The 26,986-nt window shown below is 41.0% G+C and overlaps 1 protein-coding gene across 1 annotated transcript in view; it reads left to right on the top strand.

Moving 5' to 3' along the window:
• Positions 1–25,431, top strand: part of SLC1A7 (solute carrier family 1 member 7) — a 48,347-nt gene extending 22,916 nt beyond the window's left edge. Inside the window, exons 4-11 of the mRNA XM_014870614.2 lie at positions 3,345–3,387; positions 4,168–4,387; positions 6,665–6,764; positions 7,913–8,146; positions 14,627–14,821; positions 17,857–17,991; positions 21,968–22,067; positions 24,113–25,431. Of these exons, the coding sequence (XP_014726100.1) occupies positions 3,345–3,387; positions 4,168–4,387; positions 6,665–6,764; positions 7,913–8,146; positions 14,627–14,821; positions 17,857–17,991; positions 21,968–22,067; positions 24,113–24,349 (1,264 nt within the window). The 3' untranslated portion in view covers positions 24,350–25,431. The remainder of the gene's footprint in view (positions 1–3,344; positions 3,388–4,167; positions 4,388–6,664; positions 6,765–7,912; positions 8,147–14,626; positions 14,822–17,856; positions 17,992–21,967; positions 22,068–24,112) is intronic.
• The last annotated feature ends 1,555 nt before the right edge of the window (positions 25,432–26,986 follow it).

Here is a 26,986-nt window from a genome sequence, read left to right on the forward strand (position 1 = left end):
TGCCAGAACTTCAGAAGTATTTTATCTGCTTGACTTTCTAAATTGAACAAATACAAGAGTATTCATAGGTGCTGACAGCAATGATGAGCTCAGGTTGAATCACTCCTTCCTGAGCGCTGGCAGTGTCTTTAATTCGGTGTACATCAGTCACAAACACAGTGCCTGAGTAGAGACACAGCCTCACTTTATGATCCTGGGACCAGATCTGTGTGGGTACATCTGGATCTCATCCAGAGCTGCAGGAAAGCTCATAGAGATCTGCAGGGGCCAATCTGGTGGCCGGCTGGGTGCTTGGAACAGAGGGGCAGAGATGGACAGGCTACAGCACTCTGCTGTTAATTCTGTTGTATGTTATGGCAAATGCACGTGTCTGGATTTTGAAGCAGACTGAAGCTCCCCCTCCATAGCATTTCCCAGGACTCAAGTTTGATGGGCAGCAGACCCACAGCTATCCCAAGGACCTTGTGAGGATCCAGCCAGCCCTCCCCATCCCAGTCCTGCTCTAAAAAGTCAAATCCTTTGTATCACTCTCCCTTCAGTCTCTTGTTCTGAACCCAGAAGGTTCTGATTCCCAGAAGGTCCTTGCTAAACAAGCAGCTCATGGCTGGAAAAACCAATGTGCAGCAAAACATAGCCTCAAGCAAGAAGTGTTTCTGAAGAGGCCTCACAGAACCAAGAAAACCTCCCAGTCACCTTCCATCTCTAGGTGGCAGTTCAATTCTTCCTTCTCAATTTTTGTTTTTAGTCCATTAAAGTTCTCATCCACCAGTTGCTCTCTTAAATGTTTTTAATTAACAAAACTTAATTTTTGGCTAATACTGGATTTTCTCAATCCAAGTAAACCAGCTTAAAATAAAAATAAGCCGAGGCTCTGGCAAACACATTTAGGTCATCCTTTCACCAGATAAATTGTGTAACTTTGGTAAGGCTAGTCTCAAAGACTGGATCACAGTGCATAATTTATTAAAAAATATTGGGAGAATTCCAGCATTTAGTATTAAGGGGGTAGTTGTAATTCCTGCAGGATAAAGAATGATAAAGAAACGAAATGCTTTAATCCTCTACAAATTTGTCTAACATTTAATCTAGCTACTAACCATATGATATTTCCTTTCTCAAGCAGTCTTAATTGTTCTTAATTCTACTAATTAGGACTATGAGGGAAAAAGTGGAACTCGTCAGCAATAAATTCATGTTTCCGTGTAAAGCCACAGCTCGTACGTGAGGTGCATGTTCAGAGCTGTGCTGGAATCTCCGTGTGGATCTCTGATTTCAGAACATTTCATATTCACACAGCATCTCACAGCACAACCACCACACTGAGCACTCCCATTGCACCTTTCAGCCCAGTATCTCAAATCACAAAACAAAGACAATTTAATATTAATGAAGCCTTTAACAATCTGAAAGCAGAATTCCCTCATGAGGCATAATAAAGCAGTAACCACCTTTGCTCTCCAGTGCTTCCCCCTCCTACAAACATCCTCTCCATCTTCCCAGGCCCAGCTCCATCCAGCTGCTCCTCAATTGGTTCCCTGTGTCAGCCAAGCCCCAGGGCTCAGGCAGAAGGTTGTGCCTGCACCTGACAGGGAAAGGATGCACAGCTGCCTCTTGTCTGTGCCTTGCCTTGGCTACACATTTGACATTTGAAGCAGACAATCAGCAGCTTCACGGACAGTCTGCAGAGACAATCCAATGCCTTTGTGAGACTCACCTGCTCTCAAGCAGCAGGCCAACAAGTCCCTCTCATGTTCAGTCTTCTGTTTCAATCATTAAGCAGTACTACTATCACTTAATTAAAATTTTTCTCCCACAGTTCTCCCTAAAAACGGTAATTAGTTACCTCTTTGCAGCAATTGCTCTCAGTGACTGATGCTATTGATGCAGAATCTACCTCATACTTTTAAGTGTGACCATAGTATCATGTTATGCTCACTTAAAATAGAAAAAAAATTGTGTTTTCTAAGCCACTGCTGCACAATGACTCCATTAGCAACAAGTATCTGCTGCTGCTGCTGCAGAGAGGAAAGCAGCTCTGGAAAATGTCTCTGGCTCAGCATGCATTTAGCTGTCCATGCACAGAGCAATTCTCTTTGGACTTGAGAATAGGCTTTTCACATATATTTGAGTGTTAACCTTCGGGTTTAAGCAGGACTTTGAATTAAAAGTCATTTTGTTGGAGAACCCAGGAGTTTCTCCTTGCATAAATATAGGTATGTGAAAGAAGATAATTGGGTCATAGATTGTTACTGTCTTCTGCCCCAAGGTTCAGAAGCTTAGGGTTGGAAATAAATCAGTCCTGAAAATGATCCTATTAGAATCATCACACAAATCTTGATTCCTAAATGCTGCATGGCAATGTATGACTTTTTAGTTGTTTTTTCCCAATTATACTACGATTTCTCTTTGAGGCCTGCAGAGGGTGTGCTCTCCATTTCAAATCAGTATTGAATGTCTTTCTGTAAAGTAGTATCCAGCTCAAACTGAAGTTAAAAATTAGCTCCAGATATAACTGTGTGAAATATTATAGAGTGAGATACACAGAAAGTCAGAAAAGGTGACAAAAAGAGTCTCTTTTGGAATTAGAAATCTACTGGTCTCCCTGCAATCTCAGTGTTGGGTCATTGCCTTCCTCTGTAGCTCAATTATATAAGCAAGATGAAGCCACTGGCCTCATTCAGGTTTTGAAGCCTCAGAACTATATCAAAATAAAATTGAGCACTGTACAGCTCTAATCTCAACTCTTAATCAGGAATGATATCCTCTTTTTGAAAAGCAAAGTCTTCTTGACCAAACCACTGCAAAGTCTACATCACTTGCAATTTTAGTGATGAAAATGTAGCGGGGTACTGCAGTTTATGAATTAGCACAGGAGTACTTAGAAGTCCCACAGTAGATTACAGCACCTAGAGGTCTCTGGAATACATCCTTGACTGTCTTAGTCAGCTCATTATCTAAGTAGGGATGACAAAATATGGAATAAAAGAATATTCATCGCCCTAGTCAGCAGATGGGGAAGGGAATCATAGCAATTATGTCACCCCAGTTACAACATGGAGGCCGTGGCAGAGCCAAAATCTGCAGCCAGAGCTCCTGGGTCTCACCTCAAGTGTTTGGAAGCAAGTCCCAAAACTTCAGTTCTGAGGAGCAGTCTGTCTGTTGAGCTGTGCTCAGCCAGGCACACCTGTATGGCACAATGGGAGAAGAGTGGCATCCTCTGCACCTGCCCAGCCCTTGCTCTCCAGGAGGGCAAATAACTGATTTGTCATGGCAGACCCAACACACAGTAAAAAAAAGCTGGTTTCAGTGCCATAGAAATTATTCTTCTATTTGTTCATTTTTAGGAACATGTTTCCAGCCAATCTTGTTGAAGCCACATTCAAGCAGGTAAGTGGCTATATTCCTTTTACTGATGAAAGACATGAGCCAGCATTACATGCAACATGAACCTTTGTAAAACACAACCCAGATACAGACGTGGCATATGACTGCAGGCACCATTAGTACCTTCAGCATTTAGGAATTAATGAGTCCCATTCCATGAGCCTCAGCAGCCATGGTATCTGAAGGCAAAACCGGGCTAAAGTGCTCTCTAGTGGGACTAAAGAACAGATATGCACTCCTGTGTCAGCTCCTCATCCACCTGAGGAGAGCTGGAATACATTTAAGAGCACCCTGCAACACCACACAAAGGAAGAACAGAATACCATGTTCAATTAAAGCAACAGAATAATGTTTTGGGGAAGAATCTAATTAGTCAGATTAGAATTTGGCAAGAAAAGCTCATCTGAAAGTTCTGAGTGAGCAAGAGGCATGGCTGTATTTATTTCACCTAGGGGAATATTTAATGGGAACCTCACAAAGAGGAAGACACTTGAAACCTCTAGGGTCACATTCCTAATTATGTCTTACAGGAAAGTAGCTCTGTCAGGAGGTGATGTGTTTGCTGCATCAGGGTCTGATTATAGGAAAGTCTGTTTTTTTTACTGTTTTCCAAAAATTCAATTGTTTTTACAGATTTTATCAGATAGGGACAGGAGTTCATTCTCCTTTTCATGCTTGTCCCTTCAACATGCAGCATTGTTGAAAGAGAGTATTTAGGAGGTCTCATTAAACTATTAATTCCTGCTGGGATATTGTAATAAAAACGACTTTGTTTTCTTTCAGTATCGAACCAGGAGTATTCCCATCATTAAATCGAACAAAGCAGCATCTGAAAGCACCACTCGTCGCATCATAATCTATGGAGTCCAGGATGAGAATGGATCCAATGTCCAGAACTTTGCCTTGGATATCACCCCCCCTCCTGAAGTGATTTACAAATCAGAGCCAGGAGCTAGTGATGGCATGAATGTACTCGGGATTGTGATATTCTCTGCCACGATGGGTAGGTTTCAGACATGTTTTTTTGTAATAATTCATTTAAGAGAAAAGGATTGGGGTTGGGTTGCTTGGTTTCTTGACTTAGCTTTTTTAATTGTTTCTACCTAAACTTTGTGGGGGAAAAGGCAAGACTGTTACAGAGCTGATCCACCACCCTTTCAAAGACAAATTTTCAAAATCCTTGATGACTTTTGTTCCATGTAGTTATGTAGTTATGTTTTCTGTGTATTCACTGACAATCTTTTTTTTTTCTCTCAATTATTTTGAGCTTTTATTTATGACCCATCTTTTGCTGACTGTAAGACAAGCTTGTACAGTGTGCTCAGAGGAGGTAGGAATGACCACCAAATCAGATCCATGGCCCCTTTACCCATACTGTTTTATGAGTTTTAAATCTGTGGATATTCCTTTTTTGATTGAAACCTCTTGATTTTATTTTGGTATCCTGCAATGAAGATAGTTATATACCACCTAGTAGCTTGTCAGAGTAAGAGCTTCTGTCTGGCTTATTTATTTAGTTTAACTTGCTGGAGGAACTCACTGGTGCCATGTGTGTTATATTATGTTTGCAGATTTGAAAGAAGAAATTTAAACAGACATTTCCTAGTTAATCATAAAGTTCTGATGACTTTTATAAGAAAATGCTGATCAAATTTTCCTTACGTAAATTTATTCTTGGAAGTTAATCTGGTCAGCAAAGGTAGTTCCATAAAACATCTTTGACTGCATTTATTATATTATGGTTCATACCAGCACAAGGGGTCAAGATTCAAATCTGGAATTAGTGGATTTGTCTCTGTTTTTTTAGCTTCTCCAGTGGGTGGTATTCCCTGTACAACCCTGCTGGAAACTGGCTGTCTCCCAGTTTGTAGTATTTTATAGTCCATTTCCAAAGTACAACATTACCACAAACACTATTCCAGTCAAAACATACTGGATATGAATGAATTAATTACATCTACTTATTAGGACCAAGGGCAATTTTCAACTTCTGAGAACAGAAGATCATTCATTGTCTGCCCAGAACTGAATGTACGACCTTTCCTGAGCCCCTCAGTCTTGCTGGCCCGGGGCTCAGGAGGTGGAAGCTGAGACCTGGTTTCTTCCTGGCTGATGTACACAGAACACCAGGATTGTCACCCCCAGCATGGCTGCTGGGTCACCTCTGGCTGTATCAGCCACACAAACCTGAGACACCAAATCCTTAACAACGCTCATCACCAGGGACTATTTCAAGCTTTTGTTTTGAACGAAGGATGCAGCTAAGCATTTATTGCTGTCTTCAGCCTTCTGCAGGAAGCACTGAAACAGCTTCATGAAGGAGTGCTGTCTTCTACAACTGACCTAACAGTTATGGCTTGGATGAACACTAACAGGCTTACAAACTCACATCCTCAGTGCACTGCTGTTGTGAAACCCCTGCATAAGGCAGATGAAAGCCTCCCTCCCTGCCTCAGCAAGGGATGGCCCTGGAAGCCACGCTGCCTGAGAAGTGGCTCTGAGCTGTGGCTCCAAGGGACAGAGCTGGGCTCCTGCTCAAAGCAAGGACACTGCACATCCAGAGTGGCAGCACACACCCCATTACCAGCCCCCAAGCAGCTCCCCTCAAAGGCAAACTCCCTTGGTGCAGCCAGTTTTTGAAGTGCTTCCTTGAGCAATTGACTCAATCACTTATAATCCTTTCTAAGAGGATAATTAACTATAGGAAAATGTCATCTATTTATATGCATTAATGGAAACTAACACTGTCTGGAGAATATATGCTTAGATGACATATCCCAGAGCTGTATTCATTTCCTTTCTGAGCAATGGGGGCACATACATGGGTTTTATTTGCTTTCTTCATTACTGGTTAGCCTTTATAGCAATTTGGCCTTTCTCCCCATGAATCTGCATTTCCTTACCTCCCCCAAAAATGCAAAGCCTGACTGATTATAAAGGTTAATTATTATCATGTAGATAGAAAGCTACTAAAAATATGACAGAGACTTCATTACTAACTTCCCATTACCAGAGCAAACCTCCAAACCTGGCTTTGCCTCCCAAGTCCGTGTTGGTGCTGCCTGGTTGTAGGCAGAGATAGATTCCTTCACTAGAAAATGTTTCTCAGCTTGTCTTCCAAAGATCACTCAGAGCAGGTGAATCCCTCACAGGGCTCTATGATTGATGGTTAAGGACACAACCTTGCTACCAGGGGGCTTTGAGTTTCAGCAGGGAGGGAAAGCACTGGGGCTGTGTGTGAAGACACCCGAGAAACTGAACCCAAATGCTTTGATTGCAGGTATAATGTTGGGAAGAATGGGGAACAGTGGAGTCCCTTTGGTCAGCTTTTGCCAGTGTTTGAATGAATCTGTCATGAAGATAGTGGCAGTTGCTGTTTGGTAAGTAACTGTTTTACTAAGAAAATCAGTATTTTTTTAAAAAGAGTAAGAATATTTCAACAGAAGAAAATGCACAGAAATCTTACAGATTTATTTTCAGGAAATAAATGAGGATGAACAACCCTGAGTTTTGCAGGGCCTCAGCATCTGAGGATGCACATACATCTGTCCCTGGTCTGTACCGTCCTTGTGATGGGGCACCCTCTATGTTACTCACAAATAACAGAAGATGGTATAGCTGGGTGGGGTGTGCTGTACACCCCAAGGGCACTCCCAATCTCTGGGCATGCCAAGAGGGATCTTAGCCACCCAGCCCACAAAAGGGAGAAGTATGATGGGATGCTCTAGCTGGTACTTCCATCCCTTCCAGCACTGCTGCAGACCCAGCCAGACCTGCCAACACATCTCTCTTTCCAGCTACGTGGTCCAATCTGACTGAGCTGGGTCAGTGAATGATTGCTTGGGTGGATACATCAAAGGAGGTAGTTTATTTCTGGAAAATTAAGGAAGTAGTGTCAGGTCTCTGGAGATGGTGCAACTCTAAGTGGAAGATGGCTGGATGCTCCCAATTTTTTTTTAATGCAAAGCTTTTTGGCATCCATGAATTTATACTTCTGTGTGCACAGAAGCACAACAGTTTTGATAAAGCACCTGTCCAGAGTGGATTCAGAAACTAACAATTCTTCTGCCTATTTATCTGCCCCAAATGAAACCTCCAGGTTTCATGTCTAATGCATGTTGGTGTTTCTCCTCTGTCTTCCAAAGGCAATATAAACGTTTACTTAAGAGCTTCCAACAAAAATCCATGAACGGCTACATGAACACAAACACATGAGAGGAGCTTAGGATTCATTCCCCCTCTTCCCAGTAATTCACCTGCCTGAAGCCAGAAAGTCAGAGCTGCCTTCAGAACCAAAACATTTTAAAGTTGCTCCTTGCCAGCACCATAATCTCCGCTGTTCTGAGGGGGACCCCACAGAAAAAAACTGTTCAGCCCAATGCTCTGGGAATCCTCCTCTGGTGTGGAGACAGAAAGGCCCAACCCGGACAGTGCTGGCACTGCAGTGCCACTGGAAGGAGCTGCCAGCTCTTACTGTGTGATGGAAGGGAGCTGTCTCCTAACAATGACTGTCTTTCCTTTTGCTCAGGTATTTTCCATTTGGAATTGTGTTCCTAATAGCTGGCAAAATCTTAGAAATGGATGACCCCTCAGCCATTGGGAAGAAGCTGGGTTTCTATGCCATTACCGTGGTGTGTGGCCTGGTGGTGCACGGGCTGTTTATTCTGCCAATGATGTACTTCTTCATCACCAAGAAGAATCCCATTGTCTTCATCAGAGGGATTCTTCAAGCCTTGCTCATTGCTCTGGCCACATCCTCCAGGTATTACAGAGTTTCTAGACAGATCCAATAAAATACTTGCTAGATCCTTACTACAGCTACCTCTTGGGAAAAGCACATTATTGCTCTAGTGGAGCAGATATATCTGTATCTGAACAGTGGTCTCTGTCCAATTTACTGGTATAAATTTAAAAAATGTGTGTCTCAACATTTGGAAGTTATGTGGGAGCCAAACAATAATGTTTGCCACATTGTTCTCCCTTGGTTTAAAAAATAGTGGACAAAATAATTTTTTTGTAGATGACTAGAAAGGAAATAAGTTCTTTTTCCATATAAAAAATACTGTGCTTCTACAAAGTTAATGTATATGAGGGAAATGCAGTTTGTCCAGACTTTATTTTCAGTATTAGTGGGGAACCTCCTCTTTCAATCATGTGGAAACATTTTATCCTTTCCATTCATCTTAGTCTTTGTCTCTTGGTACACTAAGAAAAAGACTGTGGTTGCAAGCTATTGTCCAGCACTGGGAAAGTATTTAACTGTTGTTCTCAAGGAATATCCTTTGCACCCTTTTTAGGGAAGATGTACAATGAGTTTTAACCATAGCTGAACAAAGGTACAGTGAAAATGGGAACCAGCTTGTGAACAGGCTATGAAAATGGATCCCAACATGGATAAAATGGTGCATGTGATGTGCTTGAGAGGACTGGAATTGCCTTGCATGGAGCAGATTAAAAAATGACAACTAAAATAACATTTCTGTGTAGCCAACATGACAACACAGTTTCATGGCATCTGTGGCTGAAGCAAAGTAGAAGATTAAAAGAAAGGGGAGGAGGTGATTATTATTTCAGTACAGAAGGTGTTGGGTTTCCACTGTGACATTTTACAAGGTGTTTTTATATATAATAGTTTGTTCCAAAATTACCTATAAAGAGCAGCATGCTGAGAAACACAAAATCAAGAAAAATTACATGGTGAGTAGGGCTTAAAATCTAATTACATTTAAATAATTAAGGAAAGCTTTTTTAATAGAACGTAAAAAGTTTTTAGCTTGAGATGTCACCACATCCCCAGATTCAAGTAAGATGGGAATTTTGCACTCAAAGATGTTAATGTTGGAAAAGGCTCATCAGGCTCACATTTGACACCCTTGACTACCTGCCCTGCTTCTCTAGGAATTCTCTTTCTGAAAACTCTATTGCTGACAACTCGGTTTTTAATCTGTGCTGTTCCTTTCATTCTCTCTTTTTTTTTTTTCTAGAAAGTAATAGCTTTTACTAAAAATCTAAGTATTTCTCTTTTTAGAAAAAAAAAATCCAACTTTTTCATGAGTAAAGATGCCTTTAACAAGGGAGGTTTAATAAAGACTTACAAGATCAGCAGGTATTCCACCATTTCAAAATAATTACTTTTCTTAATTTTCCACATTATGCATCAGCATTTCATTTTGGTTTTATCACCAATTTAGAAATCCTTTACTGGTCAGGAAAAAGATGAGACAGAAGTGTCTGTCTCTGCTGAGCCTCTTTAAGGGAAACCAATTCTTACTTGAGGTTTTTTTCAGCCCCATTTCCTTACCCCTTACAAGCTGATGTGAGAGTGCCCTGTGCCAGTGGGGAATACACAGGGAATTCAGCTTGCTCTTAAACCTTGCTGACCTTGGCTCTCCTGGGCTCTGACTCCCAGATAAGACCCTGCTTTGAGACAGCACTTTCTCCCTTCAGCTGTGCAAGGAATAATTATTTATAGGCACAGAGAAGGTGTAGTTTGGGAACAGAGCTCTGGCACCAGCTGGCAGCTCAGTCTGCACCAGAACCACCAGCAGGACTTGCTACCACATTTGACAGAAGCTAAAATACCACCAAATTTAAGGTGAGTCCTGAGGGAAGGCTCTGAACATTTGGATTTGGGCCTTGGACATTTTTGGATTTAGCTGTTTGTCCCTCCTTTAAGAATGTGTGTATTTTGCAAATCCAACACAGGCCCAACATGGTTTCCAATGTTTTTCTGCTCAAAACTCAGTGTCTAGAGATAGCTGAACTTTTCACCTTCATTACACTGAAAGGAATGGATACTGCACATAACTGAGCTGTTGCCAAAAGAACATGCACAAATAACTGGGGCTGGACAGGAGAGCTGTCTCTTCTGACAGTCAACACATCTGTATTTGGTTAAATAAGACTTGCCACAGGGGCATTATATAACACTTGTCATGCGGGTATTGGATTTTCAGATCATCCTAGAGGAGAACAAAGAGTTGATTTTTAGAATACTGATGTGTTTCTTGGAGATGTTTCTGTGTTGGTTCAGGTCTACATCTAAAGATAGAAAGAAAACCACGGGTCAGTGTGCTGATACTCATTGCAGATACTCTGCACCTGTGGAAAGCTTGTTTTTAAAGCTAAAGATCAAACTACAAGAAGCAAAAACAAAACCATTTACAAAGCCCAAGAATGTAACACATGAAAACCTGAAAGCCATTAGGAGGCATCTGATGGCAAGGATTTTACTGAATCTCAACCTTATTTCTGCTCGTTTCCCTTTAGTGAAAGGTTCTGCACCCCATCCTCAGTCTCCTTATACTTCTCCACAAACCCAACCACAGCAATATTTTGGTTTGCACCAGTATCAGTGGAGAGGCAGGGGCAGAAACACAGATCGTTTTCCTTTGGTGCATTTTTTAGGACACAAATGAATGTGCAGAGCTCCTCTCTCCTGCATCACTGTGGGTGCACAGCACCCCACCCTGCTCTGGGGTGTCCAGGCTGCACAGTTGGGGATTTCTGACTCTCCTTTCTTCCCCTTACACTGCCCCTGATCTTGTCACCTCTTACCACACTGAAAAAGCAGAATTTGGCCAGCAGGCAAAATCGTATTTGATTTTAGCTTTCCTCATTCTAATGGCAAGAGGGAATTTTGTTTTTCTAGGTCATCCTTCCATATCATTAATGAATTAAAGCAGCATCTTTTCAGTGGTACATCCCATCAAAAGAAGCAATTTTCATCTTCTCTGAAGACAAATTATAAACCATGAGTTTTTCAAGGGTTTTGCTGCTTATGAAACACTAAAATCTTGGCTATTGCACGGTGTAAATTAAAGGCAGATTTAGAAAGGGGAGATGAGATCAGTTTGCTGATTTTTTGGAGCAAATATCAAAATGCATTTGAATGATAAGATAAACAGAGCAGGCTGAACAGCTGCTCTTCCCAGTTCTGGCTGTCTTTGTGGCTCTCACTAGTAAGAGCTTGGCCTGGGCCAGCATTAGCTTATGCTCAGTCTCTGCAGCTGCAGCATTTTATCTCAAAATTGAGATAAGACTCTGAAAATGTATTTTTAATTGTTAGAGTTAATGCTGGGAGAAGATACCTCTCAGCTGAAAGCTTTGAGTCAGTTTTTAAAAGATTTAACAGATTAAGATCAGTGCTTTAGAGTATGTTTTTTCTCCTAATAAATATTAAATGTCAGGCTTTAAATGTTATTGCTCTGGTGTTTAACGCTAGATAAAAGGAGCTTTCAAGAAAACAAACTTCACCTAGTTTAACTAAAAAGACAAACTAGACAAATTATTTGATTCTGTCTTTTATAATATTGAAATTATATATTAATATTACTCAAAATTACAGCAGAAGCCTTTTTTTCCTCTTTGCCTCCTGAGAGCCACCAATAGCCAAAGCCTTAAATAAGACATATTTTTCTAGAAATGTGCCAGATGATACAATATGAGTAAAAATGAAACATCATTGGACAACCTCTTCTAGGATGTGCCACATAACTTTTGTCAGCTGTATTCAGGAAAAGTTCATTTCTATGAAGCAGATGCTGAAAGGGTAACCAGGGATGTAAAGCAGCAATCTTGTGAGAGGTTAAAAAGACTGATTGGGTCAATCCAGACTGAGAGAGGACAAAGCCGATTTTTAACATTATGTGTTGCAACAGGTGATTGTGCAAGGAGAAATACAGAAAGCACATAAAAGCAAATTTAGTGCAAATTGAGAAGACTACCTCTAGATCATAAATTAAATTTCTCATCTGAGCAGGCAGTTCTAGAAAGTGTTTCAGCAGGAGTAGGTAGTTGAATTCTTGCAAAAACAGTGTCGCAAAATCTGTTTACAACAATGGAAATAGATACAGATTTTGCTGGTTGTGCCATTGGTATTATGAGATTGTTTTGCACAATATTTTTCACATCTCAGCCAAATTGTAACATGTTAATAATCGAAAATTTGCATGTTTGACAGCTCAGTTCTCTGCCCTCAGAACAGGCAGACACTTAGATTTTATATTCTGGTATGTCAGAGTGTGGGCAAGGTGGCAAGGACTTGTAAGATTACCTCTCTGTCCTCATTACCATCCCAAGAAATTAGATTGGGTTTTGTTACAGAAAAGCCAAATGTTTGAGGGAAGATTGTGTTTAAAAACAAGTAACTCTTCAAAACTGAGTAGCTGCAGGAAAGGGAGACAATGAGTTAAAGGAATTTTTTCTTGGTGAAGCCTCTAGTCAGAACATCTAGAGATGCTACTGAGTCTGCTCCTAGGTGCAGCTACTCCCAGGGCTTTCAGCTCTACATCATTTGTGAGCCACAGCCTCTTCTTGTACGAACATTTTATGGTAAACAAGTGGCAGAGAATTTCAGTCATTCATAAATGACTGTGTGGAAAATGACAGGTATGCTCAAGAGAGAAATGACATCTCATGAGCAGCTTGGGGATTATGGGTTTATGCTTTGCTGTGTTTGTTTTTCAAAGTAAATATTGATTCAATACTAGGACTGCCTGAATTAAAAAGTTTAATATACCCCTATTACAGGAGGTAATCAGATTTCCATTGCTTTCTTGCCTTTCCAGCATATTTATGTATTTAGAGAAAGACTTTGGTCTGGATTTTCAGGCAGTGACTGCCAGTTTGTAGTAAATCATTCAGCACTCAGACTTCATAAAAACATAGAAAACAGAGATATCATACTGAAAACATAGCTCTTTTTTGTTTTGTGTTTCCATGGCAGGAAGTTACTTTTCCTTTCCAAACATGGTTACTTTCCTCGAACAACAGTTTGCACAAATACTAAATGACAACTCCTACTCATGGAAACCTTTTGCTTAGATATTCCTGCAAACTTGGGGTTGTGATTTCAGAGATTTTTGAATCCCTCTGTGCTTTTATAGGACATTTGTAACAACTGAGATAGAATTTGCAGATCCAGTGTGTTATCTTCAATTGAGAACAGCTAATGGTCACTGGAAGATTTAGGTATTGGAGCCACATTGTGATGTAAGGGTCACTACGGTGACAGAGCAATCTGAACTGCCCAACCATAGGGAAGACACCTGGATTTCCTGTCTCAGGGCATGTAAATCACAGGACAACAGGACATTGAAGATCACAATGTCACCATACCAGTATTTCCCCTATTACCATCTTTTTTAAGAGGTAACTTTGGAGTAATTTTGAAGAAGTTTGCTATATTGCATCTATTTAAACAGTCTCAGACAGAGAGCAGTGTATTAGAATTGGCTTAATAACAAGGAAAATAATTTGTGACTTGTGTATTTTTTTCAGTGTGTTACTTATTTTCCATGCACACTGATGTTCCATAAAAATTACCCCCTCATTCACTTGAATGCAGTCTCATTACTCATGACATCAGTGAATGAGACACTACATGGTAAAATGCAGAATATTACCAAAAAGGCTGATAAAATATACAAATAAATATATTTCAGTGTATTAGTACTTAAAAATACATGCCTCTTATTAAAAATGAGAGAATATATGACCATGGAGTGTTTTATTAATTGTCACAGTTAATGAAAACAAAAATCAGAAATATTTTTCAGGGTATCAAGCTCGATTTAAAATGAATACCTGTCAAATAGCCTTATACCATTCCATTCTATTCACACACATCTCATTTACATAGTAAACATTATTATATGACCTGCAGTTATGTGGTTGTTTTATGATCACACAAGGGATGTGGGCAGATCTGTCCTAGGGAGAAAATGGGATTTTATATTCCTAAATACAGACATTTTGTCTGCAACTTTTATTTTCAGGCTGCTGTTGATAAGATCTTTGTCTAACCTCTTGCAAAAATAAAAAAAAAAGTTTACATATGAGGTAGGTCTGGAAGGAAACATTTTTAGTTTAGAACATTTAGAACCATGTGTGTATATTTTGGAGATTTTAGTAATAAGCTGCTCAGGGTGTTGTTCCCTTTTCTTGCATTTGAGTGTACAACACTACTTCTGTGGGATTTCTGAAAAATGGAAAGAGAGAAAAATATTTCTAACTTTGGGGAGCAAACTTAGCACTAACTCCAACATTTATCTGTGTAACTGTCTTTATCCTCCATCAAGCAAAGCAGTGAGCTACCTGGCAAGTGAGTCCCAGGCAGAGCAAGGAGCGAGATGCTCGGATGGTTGTGTGAAGCCTCCCCTGCCAGGACAGGCTTTGCTACAATTCATTCACTGCCCAGAAACAGAAATAACCCGGTGTGTGTTTCTGTGCTGTCGTGCAGCTCAGCCACCCTGCCTATCACTTTCAAGTGCTTGCTGGAGAACAACCACGTGGACAGGAGGATCGCGCGGTTCGTGCTGCCCGTGGGAGCCACCATCAACATGGACGGCACGGCGCTGTACGAGGCCGTGGCCGCCATCTTCATCGCACAGGTGAACAACTACGAGCTGGACTTCGGGCAGATCATCACCATAAGGTACAAACCACAAATTCCACGTGCTGGACTTTGCTTGTCTGCACAGAGTCATGGAATCAGCTGACTGGGAAGGGACTCATCAGGGCCATCATTTTGTTGAGTCTGTGGCACAACTCTTGTATGTAGCGAGAACAAAATTCATCTTTGTTATCAGAGGATGCATCCCTCAGAGAAGGGATGTTTCCAAGTACCACAGAGATCAGGGAGTGCCCGAAGAAAAGTTGTAGTGGTCCTGTTCAATAGATGCATGTGGACACCAGGAAATGTGCTTCTGTTTGAGGATAACTATCTAATTTTTGCTTTTAGACAACCCATTGATTACTTCTAGAACTGGAACATTTTATTATTACTTGTGTTTAAAACACTATTTTAAACTTCACAGCTGTTTTCAACTTGAAGTCTGATTTGTGTCCTCAAGTGAAAGGAAAAGGTTAAAAAGTTGCAAAACTGGAAGTCTTATTTCGAGTAACAGGGGCAGGATTAGGGGAAGAGGGAAGGAGGACAGATGCTACTATCAGGGCAGGTTTTCACAAAGATGTCAGATCACTCAGATGTTTTTTAATTGTCTTCTCTGCTGCTTATTAAAGCAGAAAGCTTCATAAACAACCATACTCTCAGTGGGTAGAGAGTGTTATAGCTGTGTACTCCATCCTTGAAAGGTCTGTAATGCATCCAAAAGACTGGAGATCCAGATGAACAATTACTGCCAGAATAACTCCAGTGACTGCCAAAGAATTCCTCAGAGACTAAAACCTGCAGGTTTCCAGCAGGGAACAAATGATTATAAAAACATTCCTCATAGTCAGAGCTTTGTGCAATATATTTGAGATCTGCTTAACTACCCACCCACTGACCTCACCACTGCCCCATTTACATGCTGGGCCTTGACCATCTTCTGCTGGACCTGAAAACCTTCATGACAAGAGGAGAGTCCTGAAACCAGCCCCAGATGACAGCTGAGGTTTGCTAATGGGCTTCTGGCAAGACCTGGTTGGAACTACAAAAAGAAGAAATAAATTGTGCCCATATGAGCTCTTGCTTCAGGCTTGCACTCTCTTTGAAAACTGTTGGAAGGAGCCTGTGCTAAAATTTAGTCTTTTGTGATTTGGAATTTTGAGATTAGCATGTGATCTAAAATACTGCCGAGAGCATGAGCAGACATTACACACAATTTGAAGTAAAGAACAGTAATTTTAAAAATGAAGGAGAAGAAGGATGGTAGTAAATGGAAAAAATGTAAGCTCAGCCTTTTCCATAGCCAAACCCCCTTTTATCTCTTTTCCCCCCCACATTAAGTGCTAGTACATAAGGACCAAACAGAAGTAAAACAGTAGACTGAAAATACAAATACAGATTGGAAAAAAAATCCAAGAAAAGAAGAACAAAAAGACTCACAAATGAGGAAGCTAAACAGGAAATCATGGTGGACACAGAACCATCAATGACATAATTCAAATTCTAACCGTATTCAATAGGCCAAACCTACTCCAGATCTTGATACTTTAGGACCTGGAGATTTAAAATTTAAATAATTCTGAATGCCAGGATATTTTTGCCAGAGGGGAAAAAATGTTAGACAGATAATCTGTCTACTTTGCTCATAGCTTGTAAAATCCAGATTAACAGTTTTTATCAATGCAAATATTGACACAGCAGAGAAAAAAGAGTAAAGATTTCCATCAACTGATCATCTTAGAGAAAGAAACATCTACATTAAGGTAAAGATGGAATGGAAGAGCTGATGAGCTTGCTTATAAAATCTTAGTTAAACATTCCTGGTTTTACTCCCAGTTAAGTAAGTCCTGAGACTTTGTGGCTTGATGTAAGAGGCAGAAGCAGTCCTGATCAGGCAGCCAGTTCATAGCACTAACTGGAAAGCCTTTTAATGTTCAGTATAGTTATCTCTTACTCACCTACTGAGCTTCTGTCCCTTCCTATCTATGCTCTATTACAGTGTTATTAGGATGCTACATAAGTTAACTTTTGCAAAATGTAATTTTAAGTCCTTCCCCTTCCCTATCACACCCACATGCTAATGTATTTTTTAATTTTAAAAAAGGGCTTTAGGTAGAAATATTGCTGCCACTGTACTGGTACACTGTACAGCTGTAAGCCAGAGACTGGATATCCCTGTGTTTCAGTTTCCATATGGGTGAATACACTTATCCTCATTTTCCCTAGTAGGTTAATGAGACTTAACTGCTTGCCAAAAGCTCTGACATTCTTGACTGATGAATGCAGAGGATTATCAGTGTAAATGCTTTCTGTCATCCTTTTACAACTGTCAACATTTGTTCTTTGTCTTTCTGCTGGATGGCCTAGCTCTTGGAAGTTGCTAGTTGGGTGGAAATGAATACATCCAGTCACTTTTGCTCCTGGAAAAAGGAATTAAATCCCACCCTTAAAAATAACATTATGAAAAATGTAAAGCCTGCCAGGTTTACTCTTGCCCTGGTCTCCCATTGATTTCTGCTTGCCTGGCTGAAAAAACAGCATGAAGGTCAAGTAAAAATACTTTCCAGAAACTGAACATGTCACATTCACACTTGCTTCATATTTAGATTCAAGTATGCAAAGCCATGTGCTGGGCTAAGGCACCACCCCTGGCCTAGCCCTTGAGAGGGATTGACAGTAAAGGCCCCAGGCAGGGCCAGTTGTGGATTTGCCTGGCACAGGAGCTGCCCACAGGTATCTGCTGGGAGCTCAGCTGCCAAGGAGAGCAGCAATGAGTGGGGCTGGCAGACTCCTGGCACACAGAGCTGGCAGAACTCAGCCCACAGCCTGGCTGGCCCCTCTGCTCTGCACCTTTGATACTGAGAGAGAACAGAACTGCCCCACCAGTGCCAAGGCTGCAAAGGCTGGGGGTGAGAATTTAGCCCCGGGCAGAGAGCTTGGCCCGTTCTTGCTGTCTTGCCTGGATTCTGTCCACAGAACACTGGCACTTCCATGCAGTGGCTTGTGTAAGAGTATGGTTTAGAAACATGGTGTGGTTTCTTCCAGAAAGTAAAGCTTATTCCTTTCTTTCACTGTCAAAGTATCACAGCAACAGCTGCCAGCATAGGTGCTGCAGGCATCCCACAAGCTGGCCTGGTGACAATGGTCATTGTTCTCACCTCGGTGGGGCTCCCAACAGATGACATCACGTTGATTATTGCCGTCGACTGGGCACTGTAAGTAACACAAAGCTCTTGAGGCTTCCATGGTGGCAACTTTGCTAAAAAGGCAAATGGTCTCCAAGGGCACAGTAATACAGATAGATAGAGAGATATAGAGATATAAAAGGCAAAGGAAGTGTTTATGTAATTTGAAATGGTGTTAATGTGGCCTTAGATTAAAAACTCTGCTGATGTGGACATTATATTGAAAAAGACAGACGAATGAGGGAGTCTAGATGAGTCTTAGAAATACGTCTTGCATGAAAAGGCTGAAGAAGTGGAGTCCATTTAGTCTAAAACCAGAGCTGAAAAGGTCAGCACAGCAGCTTTTTACATAGATAAGATTGTCCAGAAGAGGACACTGATCAATCTTCACATTCACAGGGAGGGAGGATGAAGAAGTAGAATAAAGTACCTACCTCAACTCAGATCTCAAAAAACCTTAAGAACTACTTTTATGTAGAAGGATAGTCAGGCAATGAAAGTGGCTGCACCTAGCCAGGTTAGATGATGATCTTCAAGACAAGTTTGAAGGTTGGGGCAGACAAACGTGCTGAAGGGGCAACTCTGGCACCTTGCCTTCGGCAAGGATAAGGGGCCAACATTCCTAGGAAACATGGTTTGCCTGAATTCTATTTATCAGTCCACTGACATTTCAAGGCCATTATCTCAGTGTAGTGAAGCACTCTGCAAGAGGCCTGAGCCACTGCTAAAGCCAGCAAGTTCCACTGCCACCACTGGCACCCCTGCACCCACAAGAGCCAGGACAGCACCGTGCTGGTGTGGGCTGTGTATGGCTGCTGCTGCTGCAGCCCCAACACAGTCAGCCTGAGTGCTGGCACCAACAACGCCTTCCTTTCACACATCCTGATGCAATTCTGTGCTCTCTGATGTCAGTGCTAAATAGGCAGCAGCTGCTTGCAAGTTTTGCAAGTGCAGCTGTTCTGCAGAGAGGGCTCTTTGCTGCATCCCCAGTCATGGGGGATTTAACAGCACAGGCAGGGGCTGAAACTTAGCACACTCAGGATGAAAGAGATTTGTGTCACCCATGAGAAGAGTCACTTTAAAAATTCATAAGCAGTAGTTTATTTAAACTCTCAACTTTTATGTAAATGCCCATGAATCAATCAATTGTGAATAGTCTAGGAAGATGAATCATAATTAATGTCAATTAACTGGGTAACTAGCATATGCACACACAAAGAAATAGCCAAATTATTTTTATTTAAGCTATATAAAATATATCTCCTTTAAAACAGGGAGTTTCATTACATCAGGGTTCTGGGTAAAAATGTGTTACAAGTCCATTCTGTTATATATCCTATTTTATTCAACTTTTAGCCACCTATTTTTTTGTATGAAGAATTGTGAGAAAATATTTCCTGTCCAGTGTAATAGAATATTATTATTATTAGCATTAATAGGAGTCATGAATCTTGTGTTGTATGAATATTTTAAGACTGTATTACAAAAGCCTTTTCCCCTCTATATTGCTCAGTTTTTGCCCAGCTCTTGCAACATCAACATTTCATTGTTTTTCCAGTAAGTCTTCCAGGGTATATGGGAATTATTCTTCTTTTTGTCTTACACAACTTTTCAAAACAACAGAGGAAAGACTTTTCAGGCTATAGTTCCAGATGGTATTAAAAAGTGAGTAAGGAATAGACCCAATTTTCTGTCTTTTGCAGATGACCTTTCAAACAAAAAGCATATTTCTGTATTTCGGCACTTGGTGGTTTCAAGAGCCTGCAGATGCAAAGTGTCAACATGGTTGACACGATGAATATTTTCAGTATTAGTTTTGGAAGTACTGGAGTATGAAGAATGCTTAAAGAAGGCTGGTTAGATGATCTCACGAGACTGAAATACCCATTACAATGCACTGCAGGTATTACAACTCTCTTAGGTAGCCATAACGTGTATGTGACCTTCATACCTTTAGCTAGTGCTTAGAGACATAAAGAAGAAAATCAAAATGTTTCCCAGCTCATTTATCAAACACAAGGTAAAAGTTTTGCATCTTTAATAATATCATCTACAGCTCCAATGCCACTGACTCACACATTTGCACTGAGAGCAGCAGGTTGGCCTCTCAGTGGAGAAATGTCAGTGGTGGGTGCTGTGGTTCTCCTCATGCTAATGCAGACTGCTCCCTACACTCACAACATGGAACACAACTGGTCAAACAACGTGCCAGGCACTCCCTTTCCTTAAGAGTTTCAGTGTGGAGCACTGCTTCCTTGGAAAAATCCTGTCTTGAAAAGATGCTAATCAGAGCTCCAAAGGCAGCTCAAACTCTTGAGCTCTGCTCATGCGACTTCTTCTCTGCCATAGCTGACTTGTTGCACAATCCAAAATTCACAACACTGAATATCTTTCCAAGAATCATTATTTGATAATCAAGAAGGAAAGAAGTCAGTGTGTAAGAGGAACTTTTATTGGTACGTGCTGTAACTGCTTTTTTTTCCTGTTTAACATGTTGTTGTGGAAATTTTCTTCAAGGCAAAACCCAAAATCAAAACAGGAGGAATTTTAAAAAACGTATTGAGCAAACAAGTGTAGGACTGAGTCCTGGAGTCAACAACCACGTCTAGGTATAGGCTGTGGAATATTATTGCTGAAGTTACTCACAGTTGCACATACAATTTGGGTAACTCCACACACAAATAAACTTTCATGCAGGAATTTTCACGATAATTAAGCAGGCAACTGCATAAACATTTATATGCACTGAGTACCTACCTAAAATATCAGGAAAAAAAAATCAGCACAGAGATTCAATTATTTTCTATATTAAGATATAGGATCAGAAATCTGGGTAGTGTTGATATTGGACCATCACTGACTTTAATAAGCCAAACATCTGGAGATTTCTGAACCTCCATTTTATAACCTACGTTATAAATTAAGTTACTAATATGACAGAGTTTTCAGATGTATATGTTTTTCTTGGAAAAGACGTGATATATTTCAGACTTAAAATCTATATCATCTATTTGAAATCTCATCAATTTAAACTAATATGTTCCAGGATGATTCAAGTGTAACACTTGACTGTAACACAGTCAGTTTTGCCTGTTTATGATCTGTATTTTAATAGATTTATTTTTTAGACAGTGGTAAAAGCTGTAAACAGGGAAGAAATCTTGTAAGTGAATAAATAAAAAATAGTTAAACTATTTATGTACTAAATACTGTCAAGCATAAAAATTTAAATTGGAAAAGGTAACTAAAAATGAAGTCTTTAAGAGCCACTGCATAGCCAGTGAAAGAGCCAAAGTCACCATAGGTTTTAAAGGAATGAAAATATGGTCAGTGGCTGCTTGGTTTGTGAGGATAGTTACATAGCAATCTTCTGAATTATTTTGATTGCATCCTGCCCATTCTACCTGCCAATACAATAATCTTCTTAAGTAGCACTTGGGTTGCTGAGACTGGTACCATGATCACTAATATATGGGACTGGTTGCTCTGGCTGACCTCTGCCTTTATTGAATTCAGGCATTTGCAGCACCAGTCTCCAAATCAGGCCATATTGCTGGACCTTAATATAGAAACTGGGACAGAAATGCAGGTGTGATGTGCAGTTCCACCTTTTCAGTGCTGAATCAGTTTGCATCTCTAGGGGGACACAGCTGCTCCACAGCTCACAGAGTTACACAATCAAGTGTGTGGCAGCATAGCACACCAAGCTCAGAAAAGGCTGGAAAACCCAATTAAGCTGCTCAATAATTAATGGATGCCTGATACCAAACTTTTTAACATTTCTAAACATTTTAGCTCATAAAACCAGAAAACTGGCCTTCAGCCATAATTACAGCTGATGGAGGCACAGGAATTTACCCAAAGAACCAACAACTTACCATTACTGTTTCATTTTCCAGAGACAGGTTTAGAACAATGATCATGTCCTGACCATTACAGTTTCATTTTCCTGAGACAGGTCTAGAACAACAATCAATGTCCTGACCATTGCTGTTTCATTTTCCAGAGACAGGTTCAGAACAATGATCAATGTCCTGGGGGACGCGCTGGCTGCAGGGATCATGGCCCACATCTGCCGGAAGGAGTTTATCAAGGACGGTGACGAGGTAACCACGCTGTGAGCCAGGGTGTGCCAGGGTGTGCTGTGCTATGGCAAAGAACCTGCGAGCTCCTTCACTTGCTTCCTCCAGTTTATAAAAGGTGTTTCAGAGAGAGGACAGAATTGGGCAATGGGCAGCTTAGCACATGGAGTGGAGGGATCTTCTTCCATGAGGTCATGTGAAGCGCCCCTGGAGTTCAGAGCTTGCAAGGCAGCTGTGTCTGGCACACTGGGGATGGGAGCAGCAGAAGCAGCTGCACTGTCTTGCAAATGCATGAGATGCTGGGACTGTGAGTCCCACGCTCAGCACCCAGGTCCTGACTGGCCAGTAATTTGTCCTGCTAGAAGAGTGACCAGCAACAGAGCATGGTGACAGATGTCCTTGACAACCTGTGTGTAGGGGGAGGTAAATGTATCTATGAGTGTATATGTGTGTAAATGAGCTCACATCAAAAGCAACTACCCTGGGCATGGCAAGCCCCTGAGTCGCTATAATCTGAAGCCATCCTTGCAATAATTTTCTTTCCACACTAGCACAAGCACATGACTTCCTTCTGGACTTCATTCTCAGACATCTTCATGCTTTCTACATTTAATGCAAGTCCTTCCTTATATCTTTGTTTTTCCTCCTCTGTATCTTACTTCATATAGCACACACACCTCTCTGCCCCTGCCTCTTCTCCTTCCTCTTTGGCATGCATCATTCAGTCTTTGTAAGAGGAGCTCCTCATGTCCTTCCTTCAATCCTTGACAAAGGAGCTTTCTAATTCCATGAGCCCATCAGATTTGGAGGTGCTAATCTCCAACCATTTTAGTTCATGGCAGACTCTCATTACCTTTATTCCACAAAGGAAGAATAGTTCATGCAGGAATAGTTCTTCATCAGGACTAACCTTCACAAAACACATTTCATTTCTGTGCATCATCTGTAGTATTCCACACAAATAGCAAAGTTTTGTTTCTTTCATTATTTCTCTTATTCTACAATTTTGCAGTCAATCCCATTCTCATGCCTTCCTGCAACATTCATTCACAATTCCTGCTCTTTCAAGTGGTATGTAGAAAGATAGGCAGTGTCCTCTGAGGTAATTAGCACCTGCAGTAATTACTGATGACAGGATTAGGCCTGACTACAGGGGCTACACATGCAGCTACCTACAATCCCCCTAAAATACAACCTCTGGGTAAGGAAGGTCATCCATTACAAAGCCAGAAGTGTAGGCTGAGCTCCTGCATAATACAGGCCTCCTGACATTTCACTGCTGTATTTAGAACTCAGTCAGAACTTAAGAAGAGATGTTGCAGTAATATAAAATCTCTGAGGGATTATTTAGTCATCTGTGATGAGATTTTTCTTTGAATCATGCTCTGTAATGGTATTAAAATATACTGCTAGTCTGCCATACATTTTGGCTGCATAATTTGTGCAGTTAGTAATATATACCCAAAGGCCGTATTTTCTCAGCTGCAAGCCCACCTCCTTTCTTTGCCAGTATTTACGTCTTACTTTCCCCATCAGAATCTGGTTTCATTTAAAGAACACTTCAATATTTAACTTATGAATCTGTTAATAAAATCCCCTTTATTTCTTTCAAAACAGAGCAAACTGAAGAGACAGGTGTTATTTTATTGGGTTAGAAGAAAGGCATAAGGCAACAACAAATGGTTTATTGTCCTATTTAATTGCACCCAAGAGCAGGTACTGCCCAGAGCTCAGCATAGTAGCCATTGAGAGTCTGTACCTTTTGAAGTGAGCCCTAGAATTCTCTGTTTACCCTACTTGTATCACTTTTCCAAGGCAAGCAGCTGTTATGAGTGTAAGTTCAATTAGAGCTGTGACAGAATTTGCATTTTTACACAGACTCCTTCGCTTCATGCAGATGGTGCAAAGATGCTTTAGTATATATGAGAAACAGCTTCTGGAAGTCTATGAAGGCTCTAGATAATCCTGGTGAATGTAAAGCAGCCCACAGGCTTTCCAAGTAAAAATTCCCTTCCTGTTGTATACAGCAATCAGTGGCAGTATTCCAGATCTTAATGCTTTTCACATAGGTGCCATTGATCTGTGAAACTAAGCCTGTTAACATCCATCAGATCGTGGCTTACCAGAGAAATGGCTGTGTGAAGACCATGAATGAATCTCGTGGACCAGAAACAGTGAAAGGGTTGCAGCACCATATACCCATACAAGTGGAGCAAGAAGAAACTCCAGTGGAGAATCACACTAAGAAATCCAACAGTAAAGACCACTGCACTATTGAAATAAATGAACTAGAAACAAATGTGTGACTGCTACACTCAGAGGTGTCTCACACCCCAGTGACCTGATACCCAATCTCTACCTCACAGCTGGAAGAAGGACTCTTTGCCTTGAACAGGAAAACGTGGACTTATGGCCACCTGCTTGTACTGGAGCTAGGAGACCAGCTGTGAATGTCAAGAAAAGCACACAGCTTGCAAGAGACATGGGCTTCTTTAGGTGGAAGATTTTGCTACCGAAAAATTAACTAATGGACTACTACTGTTTTATTCTGCACTCACTGACTTCAATATAGTATTTGACACTCCTTTCGCTTTTTTTAAAAAAGCTTTTTTTTATTTGACCCTTTTTGATTTTCTAACCAAAGCCTTTTTTTGTGAATCTCAGTAATTATTAACACTGTAGAATTTTTGCTATGTGAAAATGTTCCACTAAAATTGCTACAGATATTAATTTTGTCTAATATTCGCTAAATATAGAGTTTGTGCTTAGTTTTCTAACAGCAGTAAGAAAATCACACTGACTTCCTGGTCTCAAGGAGTTACATCTATTCCTAAACAACAAAGCAAGCAGAGGGGAAGTGAAGACTGCATGTGTGCAAGGAAGGGCATTAAGGTAATTGTGATGGGCAGCCTTCAGAGACAGGCAGTGCGGTGTGACACCAAACACAAAGATTTCCTAGGTCACTGCAGAGCACAGTTTGCCTTCCAAGTGCCAGATTTATTAACCTTTTTTTAACCTAACTTTTCAGTGAAGTCAGTTCCATGCACATGCAGTGGCAGAGGCGATGTGAGCTCTAATCCATAAGCACTGGTGCTAATGTGTCCTCTCCTGTAATCTATAGGTCGTTCTACTGTAAATATGTATAAACTCAAAACTCAAACTCATGAACTTTGTGCTGCGTCCGAAGGGCAGACTGAACACAAACTGGAACCCGAGGATGCTGAGTTAAAATGGGGTTTTGTGAGGACCTTGCTGTAGAAACTGCCCCATTATTTCTCATCATTCAGTTGACAGTTGCTCCCTTTCCACTGTCTACTGAATCTTTCACTTACAGTAAAATCTGCTGCATATGTTTCCAATGTTTGTGATAGAGAACATTTTTAATAAACCTGTCATTTAAAAGAGGCTGTCTGTGCACTTCTACTATTAGTGTCTTCTTATGTCTTTGCTAAAATAGAGAGTGAAAGTGAGGAGACCTTTTGAAAAGTTGGGATTTAAGCCAGAAATTACATACCAGCTCATACCAATACACTTGACATATTATATTTAGCTACTTGTGGCATAGCAGCTTGAGATACCATGTGCCTGGTGTTCTAACATGCTCTTCTCATCTGTAGGGAGAAAATAACCCAGACAAAAAGGACAATTTCTGCATTAACCAGCAGCAGAAGTGTTTCATGCATTAGTTCATTCCAGATTCAGTGTATCATTCATTCATGATTAGTGGCTTTCCTGAGATGTACACGTTCACCCCTTCTGTAAGGGCTCTTCTTCAGACTATTTCTTATGGCATGCACTAAATACTTGCCTCAGAGCACTGTAGTATAGGTAGTTTAATTATCAAGCAGTAAAGCTAGAAAAAACACACATAGGTCTTCTTTGTCTGTAGTTCCTCAGAAATTATGGATTAATTTGAAAATATGTACGGTTGGGAACTGTTTTCCTAATTTGACCCTAGAGTGAAAACAACAAACTCAGAACACAAAGAATGGGGAAGAACTGGAATAATTCAGAGCAATTTGCTCCAGAACAAGTCCTGTAAAGGACCTGCTCTGCAGAGTGTCATAAGAATGAGTGACTGGGGAGAGCTGAGGCTGGTCTGTGCCTCTCAGAATGGGCAGAAGCACTGACTGACACAAACATCTGATAGTTTTATCTCAGCAGCTCCAGGAGGTCCCCCTCATCCGTCCCCAGCTGTCCATTCCTGCCTGCACTGCCTCCCCTCCTCTCCCAGCTGTACAGACCCAGTTATTTATGAGGCCAGACAAAGAACCAGATGAGAAGTATTTTTAATTCAAACCAGTTCACATATGTTTTTAGCCCAGTCCTAACAGACAGTTGTGTCAACACAAGTGAAGGGGTGACACAGGGACAAGATCAAGTAGCCAGGGACGAACCAGGGTAGGGGCACATGGACAGGGCAGGGTCTCTGGGTGCCAACTGTGCCCACAAAGAAAACACAAACGAAAGTTTCAGCTTCACCCAGTCAATTACAGCTACATGAAGTGATAGTATAATCCTGCCAGTCATCTATCAGTTTACAATCACCTTGCATAGATAAAAATGATGAAGAGGTCAAGTGGATCCAAGATTTGGAACAAGCAGTTGCAGACTAAGTGGTTTTGGAGTCTGCCCACACACTGTACCACCATGCAAACAGAAAGTGCTCCCAGCCTTACCACCACCTTCTTCTCCAGCCACCTACAACCTTTGGCTAACTACAAATGCAAATCTTTTTGCCCCTTGCCTGGGACAGCTTACTTGGTGTGACACTGGTGCAGTCATGGCTCAAGAGGTCTAAGTCAACTCTGGTGCTTAAGCAGCTTCTGCAAGGAGAACCTGAAATGAGATAAAGCACCAAAGACCAGCAGTCAGTTGTGCTGCTCAAATCCTACACAACAAAGAAAACCACACTTTTGCCCATTATGCTCTCAGATGTAGGT

The sequence above is a fragment of the Sturnus vulgaris genome, chromosome 9 (genome assembly GCF_052056855.1).
Source record: "Sturnus vulgaris isolate bStuVul1 chromosome 9, bStuVul1.hap1, whole genome shotgun sequence".
Taxonomy (NCBI): Eukaryota; Metazoa; Chordata; class Aves; order Passeriformes; family Sturnidae; genus Sturnus; species Sturnus vulgaris.